Below are 14,996 nucleotides of genomic sequence, written 5' to 3'. Positions count from 1 at the left end.
AAATCTTGATAAAAGTAACAAGACAATCTGCCAATAATAAAGTACCATAGTTCAAAACTTTAAAATTCAAATATCAACTAGTCTCAAATAAAACACAACAATCCTTTCAAGTTTTCAACATTAAATGAGAAATAAAATACAACAATGCCTTCAAGGCTTCAACAAAAATATAAAAACCACATAAACAAATAAATGATAAAACTCCAAATCTGTAGAAGCACCAAACTAGATCTGCAGCAAGCCAACAAACATTACTTTTAAGTCTTCAAGTCACATACAGGTTGGAATATACACAACCACAGGCTGCGTATATGCATCCTATAATTTAAGAACAAAATCACATAATAGATATTCAAAGGCATCAACCGTTTTTGAGGGTTAGAACCAGCTAGCATGCCCATATATATGATAATAACGCAGTAGATGAGTGCAGTTTTTTTGTAGTGCAGGTTTATACAAATTGGAAATGAACTTAGGGTTCACTTCAAATTTAGGGATGGCAATGGGGATGGGTAGGGTTGGATATGCCACATCTATACCCATAACCGAATTTGTTTTTTACCCCCATATCCGCCCAATCTCTGTATTGTTCAATTCGGAAATTCCCCGTACCCATTTCCGCGGGGAATGAGATACCTATCCTCATCCCCATCCCCGAATCCTCACCATTAGTTAAAATAATTTTATATTATTTTTTAAATTTTTAACAAACCAATTTTACTTTAAAGACACATAATATAGCTAAAAAAATTCATTTTTGACCAAAAGGACAAGACAGTCCAAAACTAGTTAAATATATTTATATATATTAATAATAAAATATTATAATACATATTTTTTTATATTAATTATATCATAAAATTAAATTAAAATATATATTTAATTGTTGGCGGGTTTGGGGATGGAGATTGCAATACCATCCCTGCCCCATACCCGACGGCTATTTTCAGATCATCCCCAAATCCATATTCATACCTAAATTTTCTCTCCATATCTGTCATATTTGGTTTGGGTACCCACGGGTACCCAAACCCACAGTTTTTTTTGCCTTCCTTAACTTCAATGTGTGGCTGTGGACCATCATTTAATGGTTCATATTTTAACTTAATATAAGGTAACATATAAACTAAAATATAAATTAACATGATATAAAGTAACTATTATATTACTAATTTAAACTAACATATAATATATTTTAGTTGGAATTCGAGCTCGGGTTCAGGCTTAAGTAGGCATGACCTCTACCCAAGCCCAACCCAAAACGTTAGAGTTGAGGTTGGGTTTTACTTTTTGAAACCCTCCCACACGAGTTCAAACACTAGGTTGGGTTCGGACGAGTTCAAGTTGATCCGGCCAAAGGTTGGGTAATAAATTAAGATTATAAAGATCAATGGTTTGATTTCCTCGAATATAACAAAAGAAAAAAATTAATAATGAATGAGAAGAGTTTTGCCACATGTACGGATGACTGTAAGCTGCGAATACACTTATATAGGATTCACTTCACCCAACAATTTAGAATCACATATTTGTCCTTTGTCTAGCATGTTTCTACTATAATTCCACATCATTTGTTCGCATCCAACGCTCACATATATACAAAATTTGAGTGTTAGTATACGCATAAGAGTTTAACTATTGGATTGTTATCTAACTATTACAATAATTGTATAACTCTACTCCACGTCTCTACTTGTTCATAATCTAATGCACTACTCTAACTTATATTATTCACAAAATAAACTAACACGTTTCTATTTGTTGCTACTATCAATTAACACGTTTTCTATTCTACATTTCCACTAATATGGCACTCTATCATTGGTGCTTTCACTCTTCAATTGATTGATAATATGATATCTCCAGATGACCTATTTTTTATTATCATAAATAATTAAATAGGGTGGATAACAAGGCACAGCTATATCACAATCGATGCCCACTTAGATATTTTTAAATATCATTCAAATCCATCCACGTCATATTACCCCCAAATCTCACCAAGCTTTGCCAAGTCCCTCGACACGTGGCACGCAATCAATGTTTTGACTAATTTAATTAACACGCGTCGTCGTTTTACTAGATCTTAATCAAAATTCCAGCTGCAAACAGTCAAACACATCATTCTACACCGACATTTCAGGTGGAAGCCTATAAGATACACGCGCGTACAAACTAATTACCGTAGTCTCTCTTTTCTTATCCGTTAGATTTACAGTAACGCTATCATCACTGCTAGATTTACGATTGCGCATATTCATACGGTGGACGCGCTTGCAGTGAATGAAAGCTCCATTATTTAATTCGAAAGAAGGAGATATTTTCAGACAATTATTGTACAACCTGTCAGTTGTCAAAGAACGGAAGCAACCCGTGGACCTCACAGCTTTCGTTTTGGAGCCAATTTCGAAGGCTCTCGAAGGAAGATCATATCTCTGCCTATAAATTGAGCTATCGTTCGAATTCTCTGTCATCCACATCGTTCTCTCTCTCTCTCTCTCTCTCTCTCTCTCTCTCTCTCTCTCTCTCTCACACACCACGCACAACGCACAAAGTGTCTAAAGGAGAATCGGAGCTCCGGATCTTCAATCGGTTCCCGCCGTTTATTATCGGATTCGGATCGGCGATTAGATCGCTTTTTGTCGCACCCGATTGAAAGTTCGTTATTCTTTAAGTATTCGCATATAATTCGTAGTTTGATTTGATTTGAATGGCTTTAGTTTTGCATTGACTTGTTCACATCGTAGGTAATTTTGGCTGTACAACGTGCAAAATCTGTGTGCTGTGTGTTTTCTAGGAGGTTAGGTCTGTTTGGTATCTTAGAAAATATAGCATTGACGCTGACTTTTTATTTTAATTTAGTTTTAATCTGCACTGTGTGGTATATGAATTGTGTGAAATTTGAAACGTTTAATTTACGGTGTAGATTCTTCATGCATTGCGCAGTGCTGTGGATGCGATTTATTGGATTGAACTTGTTGTTTGCACTTGTGTCTCTGCTTTCCTTGTATCTTTTGGCTGCTTGATTGTAATGTAATTTGGTTGTTGGTGATGATGAATGCGTTTTGTTTTTGTAATAATTGAAATGATGTGATGCCTGTGGTAGAGAATCTTGTCCGTACATGAAATGTACGTCCAGTGATGGTCCAGAGCTGTATTCGATTAATTTTCTTGTTTCCTTGGAGCTGGAACCTTTTTTCTCATTGGAAGTCATTACGCGGATTTTAGTAGGTTAGCTCCCTCCCCACGCCGGCTATGTGTAGGCTAGCTGTTGTTCGCCAGTAACTGATATCATTTTTGTTCGACTGTCCATTTATTTATGCTGGATTTAGGACTTTACATTTAATGGAAATGCTAATTTAGGACTTAACTGAAGTTGGGGGGGTAAGTGAGGAGTTCGTATATTTGGTGTTCTCGTCGTGTCAGTTCGAGTTTGACACTAACCTGATTTGTTTACTCATTGTATCCCATCCAAGTCGACTCATATTTGTTATGTACTTGAAATTTAAGATTAGGATGTCCTTATTTTTAAATCATACAATACCATGTTAAGGAGGGGGAAAAATCATTTTCCTCGTACATTATCGCTTCTGGTGTCAAAATTTATATATTTCTTGTTAGTAGCTCGTATTATTTATGGATTTGTGTCAAGCACCTTATGTGTTAACGACTCATTCTGGTTGAAAAAAGAAAAAAGAAAAAATTCAGTTGGAGTGGTAAAATCTCTTCTGTATTACTTGTATACCTTATTTCAGCTAGATGTCTGATGAAAGAACTGATAAAAACAGCCAATTGAACAAGGAGTGATGCAATTGGATTATTATGTATTTTGCAAAAAAGAAGATATTATGGAGATTTTGTAGGTCTTTATTGAGTTGGACAAGGATTTATGGAAATTTTGAGGTGGCAAAGATTTCAAGCTCGTGGGGTGAATCATGCGAGGCAGGAAGGAGGTAGTGTTGACTGTGTTTCCATTGAAATGAGGGATTTTTTCAGTCGTTTGGCCCTTTTTCTGTGATTGTTCCATATATGCTTCTGAAAATCGATGTGAAATGTGAGAATTTCTGGTAGGTGTCGGCCCCTATTTAGCTGGTACCTCAACCTCTTGTTTCTGAAACAGTCTTTGGTCATAATGTACATATTGTTGTATAGAACACGAGACCAATGTTGTTAGGCCTTCCTCTGGACCTTGGTTTCAGGTATTGAGGTGTAGAAGCTCAATGTGGATCATCATTCATAATTAAGGCCTCTGAAGTTTGGGACTTTTGTCTGTGGGGCTGTTAATCACCTGTGGAAGTGGAATCTTTAAGGATGTCAGTTCTGTTAATCACCAGAGGTGAAATTGCTAACTCTGGGAGTATATGTTTGTTCCTCATGGTTCTGATCAAGGGGTTTGAACGTCTTGGAATTGAAATGGTTCTTCACCATCTCTATCCCAACATGTTCTGGCTTGGTCTTTGTCGTCTCTTCTTTGTTGCACACATAACTCTTTAAAACCTCTCCTTGAAATTACCAGACCTGAAACTCCTTCTGGAAACAACATTTTCTGGGTTGTCTCATCTGAACCCTTATGCAAAGCTGAGCACTAGAATCTGTCCAGTTGTTTCCGTTACAACAACAAGCTGGAGCATTAGAAGAGAATGAATGCTTGGCAGGTGTCTCATTGGTTTGCTCTTGGTTATGAGTTTGAATTCTCATACTCAGAGTACAGTATTCCTTGATTTTTATATCCTTCCATCCCCTAAATTGTTTCTGGATGCATCAAGTTGCAACTACTCTTAGTAGACACAAAAAATATTGCTCCACTCTTCTGGTTAGGGTGAATGAGGGGGTTGTGATCCTTGAAGGAGAGTTTTCTATTATGGCAATCAGGAGATGAAGTTATGATTCTTTTGTAGCTCACAAATCAAGTATTTATAGAATGAGAGAACCCTATAAAACCCATAGTCTGATGGTATAGAGTCTTAAGTTTTTGCCTATTGGGTAAGTTCAGTACTCGAAGCAGACATGGTGCAAAATTCCCAATTGAGGTAGGCCTGTCCTTTATGGACAATCAACACAACACATTTCTCCATCTCTCACACTCTCTCCCCTATTTTCTTACAACTTTTTAGAATGCATTTGATTGTGTGATATATTGCTTTTACCATAGGTTGGGGCGTCAATTCGTCGTGCCCAGTATAGTTGGATTTGGTTCCGGGACTTCTTCAAGGAATCAAGTGATGCAATATTATTGCTTACTTTCCACAGATGGAAGCTCTGGAGTTCCCCAGCACTGCATTATAGTTATTATTTGGGATTCTTATAGATCTACTTGTTTTGATGATCCTCCTCTTGGACAAATGCTGATTGGAGCTGTTCAACCTTGCTTGGATTTTGTTGTTGCTGATTTCAATTGTCTGCAGCAGTGTAGAAGAAAGCAGAGTGTCATGGGGTGTTTACCTGGCTTGATCGGGTGACTAATATGCCTCTGAAGTTTAACAAGTGTTGCTAAAAATGTTTGTACGTGCAGGTGCTTTAGGCATATTGCCAGCTCCTAAATATTATCTTATCCGTTTGGAGATTTGCCAAATATAATGGTTATACAGAACAGAATGGAGGAGGCCTACTCTATATTGAATGGGGAGTGCATGCTCACAGTAGAACCGACGGATACTGGAAAGGCCACTGAATTTCTAGAGAAAGGGCTCATGCAGTATGGGTAATGTCCTTACTCATTTCTCTGCTGATTAATTTTTCTTTCTTTTTTCTCTTTTTTTCTTTTTTCTGTTTCTTACTCATTATCATATCTTTCTTTTGCAGATGCCCACATTATAGGCGAAGGTGCCGCATTAGAGCTCCTTGTTGCAATGAGGTTTTCGATTGTCGTCATTGTCATAATGAAGCAAAGGTGAGTATTCATTTTACATGAGTTTATAGTATATGCAAATATAAATAGATGTGTCCTTTTTATGTTTTTGTTGATAATCCTTTGTGACTTGTATTAATTTGTATTCAATTTCATATTGGTGTACAGAACAATATTATTGTCGATCAGAAGCATAGACATGACATACCACGTCATCAAGTCAAGCAGGTAAATCCTTTTGTGAGTTAGTATTTTTCCTTATTTTAGTTTTATTTTTGTAAATTCATTTCTATTGTTCTGCTTCATGAGCTGACAAAGTACATGCATGTTATTCCAGGTGATATGTTCACTTTGCGGCACTGAGCAAGAGGTGAATTCTTTTGCTGCATATTTTGATTTTTTTCTTTTGGGTTTTGCCTTGTTAGGATTTTGGTAATTTTTTATGTTTGTAAAATAAAGATGTTTGCTCGATTCTACAATCGAAACAATTCTTCATTGTTTAGAGCACTATTTTCATTTTTGTGAAGTCTCTTATGTTGGTTGCTGCCATTACCAGGTTCAACAAGTTTGTGAAAACTGTGGTGTATGTATGGGGAAATACTTCTGTGAGATTTGCAAGCTATTCGATGACGATGTGAGTGCCTAACTTTTCTTAAAGCTGTTTTACATGTTTTGTAATAAGGATATTGATGCAATTTCTTTTGTGCATGTATTCAAGTTTCTGATACACTCTTACACTACTTCTGAATTTCTGTACGGAATGGTTTTATGTTGATATGTGAATCCATATCAACATAATTTAGGTTTTATATTTTTGGCTCATGATGATTTCTCGTACGTAACTATTGTGCAGGCCAATAATGCTGTTTGTTTTCTTTGCAGATATCTAAGAAACAGTACCATTGCAATGGCTGTGGAATCTGCAGGTAGAATTCTTCATATTTGTTCTGTTTTTTTTTTTTTTAAGCCTCATCAGTGAACTGCCATGAAATATGGTGTTTTAGACTTTAGATAAAGGTTTTAAACAACACCTATAGAGTAAAGTGTGTGGACAATTTTATTTTTTGGTACCTGAATATGATGGGGACTCCCCATTGTTTTAATCAGTAGAGACAGTCAATATTCTTCGATGCCTTAGCACTACTGGCTCACTCATGCAGTTGTGTTTACCCATGTGCTTTTTGTCACAGAATTGGGGGGCGTGAAAATTTCTTTCACTGCTACAAGTGTGGTAAGCAATACTTGAAAAATTATATTTAAAGAAGTTGGGCATGGTGGGTTATAATGGCATTACTGATGTTATCATCATCTTAATTATTAGGCTGCTGCTACTCAACTCTGTTGAAAAACAGCCATCCGTGTGTGGAACGAGCAATGCATCACGACTGCCCTATTTGCTTCGAGGTAAGACTTTAGCAGTTGAAAATCCTTACGACGAATATTAGTCTTTTGGCTAGTGTTATTGATGCCTTGCTGAAGTACAAAACACTCGGTGATTTGCAGTTCTTATTTGAATCAAGAAATGATGTTTCTGTGATGCCGTGTGGACACACTATTCACAAGAATTGCTTAAAAGAGATGAGGGACCATTATCAGTAAGTCTCTGGAAACACTCTTTTGATTTCTTTTATTTACCTAGTTGAGTATTATAACCAGAATTTTCTAATTCACTCGGATGTTCAAATTCAATGACAGATATGCTTGCCCCCTTTGCTCCAAGTCAGTTTGTGATATGTCCAAGGTTTGGGAGAAATATGACATGGAGATTGCAGCTACGCCAATGCCTGAATCATATCAAAACAGATTGGTACTCTCTCTCTCTCTCTCTCTCTCTAACCAGAAACTATATCCTACACACTTCCTAGTGCATATTGTGTGATTAGCTCTCATTCTTGTTTGGCGATTCTGTTCATTCAACAGGTTTGGATCCTCTGCAACGACTGCGGGAAAAGCTCACAAGTGCAGTACCATGTTGTGGCCCAGAAATGCTTGAACTGCAAATCTTACAACACTCGCCAAACAAGAGGCTGAGCAAGTGGCAATGGTTGCACCACACTCGATAAAGACATTGCTTATCACTGCGTACCTGCATGTGTCACTACAAAGGGCTCCATGGACCTGACCCCACCTCATCACCTGCCCATATCAGCGGCAGAACATACAAGGGACTATGAGGGGCCATGGTTTCTGCAAACTTTTGAGAAAAATATATAACTTGTATACAGTGTTTTTATTTTCTTCTTAAGAAATCAAGTCTGTCATTTCTATGTTTTCTTATCCTTATATTCTTTTTTTTTTTTTTATGAACATTATAGCTAAATCAATAATTAAGTATAAATCAAAATTAATGTTAAAAGAATTCGGTATTATACAAAGAGCCAATTGTTAGTGATGTCAAATTGTGTGATAAAAAGTAGGTTATAAGCTTATAATCGTTTAATTTTCTTTTCTCATCTATTGAACCTGCCACAAGAAAAGGATAGATATGTCTAGCCCAGCTAACTTATGGTCAAGTTGGAAGTAAATATTGGAGTACTAACAACCGACACAAAGAACCAATAGCATAACTCCACATCCCCTGTTTCATGGCAGAAAACAGAAACAGAGAATCATTACATATTTAGGCAGCTACTATTCATTTTGTCATTTTGTCATTTTACATTCTAAATTTAATATTTTATTATTTTACAATAAACACAGAAAGAGTGTAAGATGACAAATTGTGAGAGTGCAAATAGCATTGTCCTATATTAATCAGCATTTTGAATTTTTTCCTTTTATTTAAAGATTACAAAAGGCTAAAAGCCTAAAAGTATGTCTACATTTTGGTTAGTTTTCCAATTTTCTCACAAATGCAATAAAGGCACTGGTATACAACTGAATCCACGAATCATTTATCCCACTTGGCTAGTCTAATCCAATCTTATCTATAACTTACAAGCTACAACAAAATGAAACTTGGAGGGAACCAACGGCCAAAATTCCAAGATGGCCACAGCCTCTCCTGCTATTCTCCCAACTGTGTCTCTCCCCACAGAAAAACGAACTAAAAATCAAAACCACACCTCTATTCAAGTTCCAAGAACAAACTGCATCATCTCCTTGTCGAAATCTTGCTCAAACCTTAGAGAATTTGCACCAATTCATGCCCAGTTGATCACCACAAACCTCCTCCATGACTCCTTTACAGCTAGCCATGTTCTTTGGTTCTTCATCACCATCAAAGACCTTGACTATGCTCATCTTGTTTTCAGTCAAACCCATGAGCCAGAGACCACTGTTTGGAACACCCTTATGGAAAACAAGCTCAAAATGGGTTCTTTTGGAGATGTGATTTTAGCTTACTTTAACATGGTCACTCAAGGAGTGCCTTTGGATGCATCCACTTTCCACTTCTTGATAAATGCTTGTTCTAGACTTTTGGCCTTTCAACAGGGAAGTGAGGTCCAAAGCAGGATTTTGAAAATTGGGTTGGGGGGTAATAGGTCTTTGGTGAAGAATTTGATGGGTTTGTATTCAAAGTGTGGAAAATTGGATGAAGTGTGTCAATTGTTTGGGATATTACCTGAGAGAGATGTGGTTAGTTGGAATACAATGATATCATGCCATGTCCATATGGGAATGCATTGTGAGGCTTTGAATTTATTTCAGGAAATGCAGGCTGATGGAGTTGAACCCGACGAAATTACGATGCTTAGCTTAGTTTCTGCGTGTGCAAAGCTTAAGGATTTGGAAATAGGGGAGAAGTTGCACCAGTATATTAGGGAGAATGAATTGGAGATTAGTGGGAATTTGTTGAATTGTCTGGTAGACATGTATGCCAAATGTGGGAACATGGAGAAAGCATTTGAGCTTGTGCGTAGATGCGAGTCTGAAATTGATGTTGTTTTGGGGACTATATTGGTTGGTGGGTATGTAAAATCTAATGAAATGTATGCTGCTAAGTGCCTGTTTGACCAGATGACAGAGAGGAACTTGATTTCGTGGATGACAATGATTTCGGGTTATGTTCAAGGAGGCTACTATTATGAAAGTCTGGAGTTATTTAGGAAAATGAGGGAAGAACATTTAATCGCAGATGAGGTTCTTATTGTTACTGCACTTTCAGCTTGTGCTCATGTGGGAGATAGTGAATTTGGCAGATCCATTCACAGTCTGATTGTCAAATATGGAGTCATTGTTGAAGGATTTCTTGGGAATGCTCTGATAGACTTGTATGCAAAATGCGAACTTCTGGCTGAGGCGTGCTTAATTTTTGAGCACTTACCTTGCAAGAGTGTTGTTTCATGGAATTCAATGTTGGATGGGTTCTGCAGAAGTGGAGATATTGAGAAGGCAAGATTTTTCTTTAATGAGATTCCTGAGAAGGATGTGATTTCTTGGAACACTATGATAAACTGCTATACCATGTCTCATCGAGTCGGGGAAGTGTTTGAGTTATTCCATGAGATGCAGAGTTCGAATGTGCAGCCAGACAAGATCACTTTAGTCAGTGTGCTATCTTCCTGTGCTAGTGTTGCAGCCTTGAATCATGGCATTTGGGTCCATGTTTACATCAAAAAGAATCACATTCAGTTGGATAACATGCTGGGAACTGCTCTGATTGACATGTATGGAAAGTGCGGAAGCATTGAAGAAGCCTATGAGGTCTTCTGTGAGATGACTGAGAAAAATGTGTTTGTGTGGACTGCTATGATAGCAGCACATGCCATGGAAGGGCAAGCCAGGAAAGCTATTGATCTTTACTCGGAAATGGAAGCGCTAGCAATAAAGCCGGATCATGTCACTTTCGTAGCTCTACTATCTGCTTGTAGCCATGGAGGGTTAGTCAATGAAGGGTATATGTACTTCAACAAGATGAGTAGTGTCTACAGTATTGTTCCTAAGATCCAGCACTATGGGTGTATGGTTGATCTCCTAGGTAGAGTGGGACACTTAGGTGAGGCAGTTAAATTTATCGAACTCATGCCTATCAAACCAGATATCTCAATTTGGAGTTCCTTGATGAGAGCATGTGGAAGCCATCAGAATATAAAATTAGCAGAGAAAGCATTTCAACAACTCATTGAGATAGACCCTCTAAATGATGCTGCTTATGCTCTTCTTTCAAACATATACGCAAAAGCTGGTAGATGGGATGATGTGAGCTGGGCAAGAAAGAAGCTGCATGAACTGGGAATGAAGAAGCAACCAGGATGTAGTCTAACAGAACAAAAAGGAATTGTACATGAATTTACAGCTTGGGATTTCTCAAACCCTCAATCTGTAGAAATTTATGCTATGTTGGATGAGATGAAGGGTAGCTTACAAAAGCTAAAGCTTGAAGAAACATCATCTCACCATAGTGAAAGATTGGCTGTTGCTTTTGGTCTTATAAACAGCCCTGCAAGAACTCCTATCCGTGTTGTTAATAATCTGCAGATTTGTGGAGATTGTCACTCAGCCATGAAACTAATATCTCAGGCGTATAACAGAGAAATTGTTATCAGGGATAATTACAGATTCCATAGGTTTGTAGATGGAAATTGCTCTTGTAAAGATTATTGGTGAACCCAGATCATAATTTGCATCCTATGCTCAGAAATTTCTCATCTCCATCCAAACTCCAAGACTAATCAAAATTTGAAAGAACAAGGGAAGGACAACAGGTTGTATTGTAATAGTACTTTATATATTCAGTCAAAAACTGGTTCGGGATTACACATCAACTCTGGTCACAACAGAGACTAAGGTCGAAGTAGTAAAAATGGGGGAGCCAAAAAAGTAGGCTATCACCCTTCTACATGAATTATAAGGAAACAGTACTTTGATAACATACATCAAATGTCTGATTTATGGAAAGCAAAACTAGTTGAGTTTTTAACCCCTCATCCACCCACCAAGACCATGAAAGCTGAAACACAACTAGCAAACGCAACAATGTACAAAACGATCATCCATGGCTGCTGCCAAGCGATGCACATAAACAGCTCTTTGTAAACAGATGATCAGTGGCGTCTGTGATGGACTCATCAATCATGGGCATGGTGGCTGCGGAAGAGCACCGTCTCTTATATATCGGCAATGATGCCGGTTCCAAAAAGTTCCTTGGCATCATCATCTGACTCAGGAGGTTTTTCAGAAGACTTAGCATTGCATTTTTCCAATTCCTCATCAATCAAAATCTCCTCGGAACGGCAACTCAAACTGCAAAATGCCTTCTCACCCCTGCAAGAAATCAAATGATATATATGAGTACTAAAATTCAAAGTTATTCAGCAGAGCTTTGCACATCATAAAAAGGCTAGTAGTACATGTGTCTTTTGTATACCTGTACATGTAAATGTCTTTCCCCTCTTCCAATTTCTTGTTACAATAGTAGCAGAAGCTCAGGAAATCATTTGAGGGGTACTGAACAAAATTCTCAGTCACCAGCCCAGGGGATACGATTTCCTTCTCCTGGTCATTCTTACCAAAATTGCTCAAATCTTTAGAGTGACATCCCAAAATGCAGTCACCAAAGATATGAATTGTTTTGGGATTGGCACCATGAGAAATTACACAAGTGTAATCCTCAGAAAGCTCAATCTCACTTGCTGAGAGAGACCCAACAAACCCAGTGCCGGACCCAATGGATCCAGCATTCATTTGGGTGCTTAAGTTTGGGCTTCCTCCAATAAATTGTTGGGTACTACTGGTTAAATTTTCCAAACAAAATTTCTCAGAATTGGGATTGGGGTTAAGGTTGCTTAAACCCGATAGGGTTGAAAATGTCCTACTAGAATCCAAAGAACAGGACCGGATCTTCCCAAATGACTCTGATGGGGTTTCTCCGATTTCGAAAAGGACATCAGAGCTGCCCTCTTGTAATGGAGATTTGATTTTGGAGTGAGGGAAGATTGCATAATTCTTAGGCAGAGATTTAGGTGACCCAAAAGAATTGGTATTGGATTGAGAATATGGGGTCTTAATCCTCATCCCAGGTCCAAAAAGAATGTTCTTGCTCTCTGATGATCTGGGAACTTTCCCGGAAAATTTTTTCACATCATCATCAAGAGAATCTATGATGCTTAGGCCTACTTTGCTGGTACCCCAGGTCCTCTGGTGCCCATCATGGGTTGTTGACCTTGCGGACCTAAAGGGGTTGCCTAGATTTGAAAACACCCTAAAATCTAGAGGAGAAGTTGGGCTCCTAACTGAATCAGAATCTGGTAAACCCTTAGAGCTCAGCCCCACAAACAGACCAGGGACACTGAAAAAAGAGTTGCTTTTGGGGTTGTTGTTGTTGTTGTGTCCCAGAACATCAGACCGGAAATGTGACTCAGACCCAGCATCAGAAATTGGCAGATGACCCATTTGGTCTTGATCCTTCTGAATTGACCTGCTTCTCTTCCTCAGCATTATCTCAGAAATCCCCCTTTTGGGAACCAAAAGCCCCCCTCTTTCTGTTCCAAAAAATCAACAAGGGTTTGGATGAAATTAGTACATTCTTCTATAATCAAGAATCAACAGCTAACAGTCATCAAGAAAAAAGTATCATCGCCTTAATTCATGAACTGCATTGCACCAAAGAAATATATGAAACATGATTAAACCTCTATCACATACATAAAGTGAGATGAAAGAAGTATTTGACCAGTGGATTTTGGATCATCAAAAAAGATTTCATATAAGATTTTTTTATTTGGGTTTAATTAAAGCATTAAAGGGTGTCTGGAAGGACAGAGAAATGTCTAATCAAATGTAAGGTAGAAAATAGCTTGCTTGGTAAAAAAATCCAATGTAGGGAGAAAAGGGGGGTTGAATCCCTGGAAATCATTAAAGCATTAGCAAACAAATCCACTTAATCATACAACAAAGAAAACCCAGATAGGAAACCCCAAGAACGTACAAAGAAACCCTTCAAAGTAGATTATACATGCACAAGAAAGCGATCAACGCCCAGAAAAAGGTAGAAGCTTGAATATTTTAGCTCAATCCCGCAAAACCCAGAGAAAATAGTACATAACAGCAAAAGGATGAAACATAAGAAACCCAACATTGGATTCAAAAGAAAGAGTCACAGAGAGAGAGGGATTAGAATGGCTTCAAAGAAGAAAAACCCACCTGGGTTCTCTCTCTTTCAGCTCTGGAAACTTCAGAGAGATGGTGATTTTGAGGGAAGAGACCCAAATGCAGTAAAAATAATGAGCTTTTGTTTTTTCACAAGGTGTCTGTATGTGTGAAACTTGTGCTGCACTCCTCTCTCTCTTTTTTCTCACTCTCTCTATATTTCATGCCTCAAAATCAGCGAAGTAGTGAGCTTCTGAAATACTCCTCAGTCTCTCTCTCCCCCTCTCTCTGTCATCTCTCTCTAGAATAAAACAATGTCTGTATGCAATAATGTATTTTGTCCACAGAAAAACTTTTTCGTACGTATTTTACCAGCTTTCTCTCCTACATACATCCTTCCTCTTGTTCTATTGACACCTCAGCGCCAAATGGCAAATGGCAAATGGCAAATGGTTTCAGGCCACATTTTCATAAAATTGAAACAAATTTCTAAAAGTGCATGCTAGTAACTTAGTAAGTAGTAACCGAATGAATTGTATGGAACTTTTTTTTTTGGCCGCGAATTGTTTGGAACTTAAATCCTTTGATTTATAACAATCTTCCACACTCCTAGTTTTATTGTTTTAAGATGGAATTGCATTTTCAGCTTGGTAAATGCAATAATGCTGGATGGACTCTTACAACAATGGATATAAAATTTATTATTATTTATGAATTTTATGCTTTTTATGAGAGTTTAATATCTTTACTTCGTGTCACACATATATAAAACAACAACATATATTATAAAGATTTAAATCTTATACACCCGACTCTTCCAATAGTGAATACTTAGAAGAAAATAAAACTTTCATATATTTGTGAAAGTCGAACATTCTTACGTCATGCACTATATGTGTTAAAACAATAACATACGCTATCACATATGTATAAATAGTAATATATGCTATCAAGTTATAAATCCTTTGCACCAAACTCTCACAATAGTGGATACGAAATTCATTATTATTTATGGATCCACTTTTTGTGAGAGAAAAATGCATTGTTCCACATGTAAGTAAGCTTTTCACATTAAATTACTTACTACTTACACAAAACTTAATTTACACTATCTCTT

At 37.4% G+C, this 14,996-nt stretch overlaps 2 protein-coding genes and 1 pseudogene across 2 annotated transcripts; 2 read left to right on the top strand and 1 right to left on the bottom strand.

The window, feature by feature from the left end:
- Window positions 1–2,477: 2,477 nt before the first annotated feature.
- On the top strand, window positions 2,478–8,115 carry LOC147279029 (CHY-type/CTCHY-type/RING-type Zinc finger protein). Its single transcript, XM_086249788.1, has 13 exons — window positions 2,478–2,658; window positions 3,107–5,030; window positions 5,153–5,701; window positions 5,803–5,890; window positions 6,017–6,076; window positions 6,186–6,218; window positions 6,405–6,482; window positions 6,731–6,774; window positions 7,039–7,079; window positions 7,170–7,252; window positions 7,352–7,443; window positions 7,544–7,655; window positions 7,769–8,115. Exons 3-13 carry the CDS (start codon window positions 5,577–5,579, stop codon window positions 7,877–7,879), a joined length of 867 nt encoding a protein of 288 aa, XP_086105914.1. The 5' UTR covers window positions 2,478–2,658; window positions 3,107–5,030; window positions 5,153–5,576; the 3' UTR covers window positions 7,880–8,115.
- Window positions 8,116–8,830: 715 nt separating this feature from the next.
- LOC147279028 (pentatricopeptide repeat-containing protein At3g62890 pseudogene) lies at window positions 8,831–11,433 on the top strand (annotated as a pseudogene).
- Window positions 11,434–11,885: 452 nt separating this feature from the next.
- LOC147279027 (DUF581 family protein, putative (DUF581)) lies at window positions 11,886–14,124 on the bottom strand. The gene is made up of 3 exons (XM_086252421.1): window positions 13,934–14,124; window positions 12,159–13,272; window positions 11,886–12,055 (listed from the first exon to the last, which is right to left on the bottom strand). The coding sequence occupies exons 2-3, from the start codon at window positions 13,226–13,228 to the stop codon at window positions 11,899–11,901; spliced, it is 1,227 nt and encodes a 408-aa protein (XP_086108547.1). The 5' UTR covers window positions 13,229–13,272; window positions 13,934–14,124; the 3' UTR covers window positions 11,886–11,898.
- Between the last annotated feature and the right edge of the window lie 872 nt (window positions 14,125–14,996).

Source organism: Dryas octopetala, chromosome 7 (assembly GCF_963921425.1).
Source record: "Dryas octopetala chromosome 7, drDryOcto1.1, whole genome shotgun sequence".
In the NCBI taxonomy this organism is placed as follows: Eukaryota; Viridiplantae; Streptophyta; class Magnoliopsida; order Rosales; family Rosaceae; genus Dryas; species Dryas octopetala.
The sequence above is the reverse complement of the archived record's forward strand: the minus strand, read 5'-3'. Positions and strand labels throughout refer to the sequence as shown.

Bases quoted from the DNA above. Each gene is read 5' to 3' on its own strand.
- LOC147279029 (XM_086249788.1), top strand. From the start codon at position 5,577: ATGGTTATACAGAACAGAATGGAGGAGGCCTACTCTATATTGAATGGG. The intron at 5,702-5,802 runs GTAATGTCCTTA...TTTCTTTTGCAG, and splicing joins AAAGGGCTCATGCAGTATGG to ATGCCCACATTATAGGCGAA. The intron at 5,891-6,016 runs GTGAGTATTCAT...ATTGGTGTACAG, and splicing joins ATTGTCATAATGAAGCAAAG to AACAATATTATTGTCGATCA.
- LOC147279027 (XM_086252421.1), bottom strand. From the start codon at position 13,228: ATGCTGAGGAAGAGAAGCAGGTCAATTCAGAAGGATCAAGACCAAATG. The intron at 12,056-12,158 runs GTATACAAAAGA...GATTTCTTGCAG, and splicing joins AAAGACATTTACATGTACAG to GGGTGAGAAGGCATTTTGCA.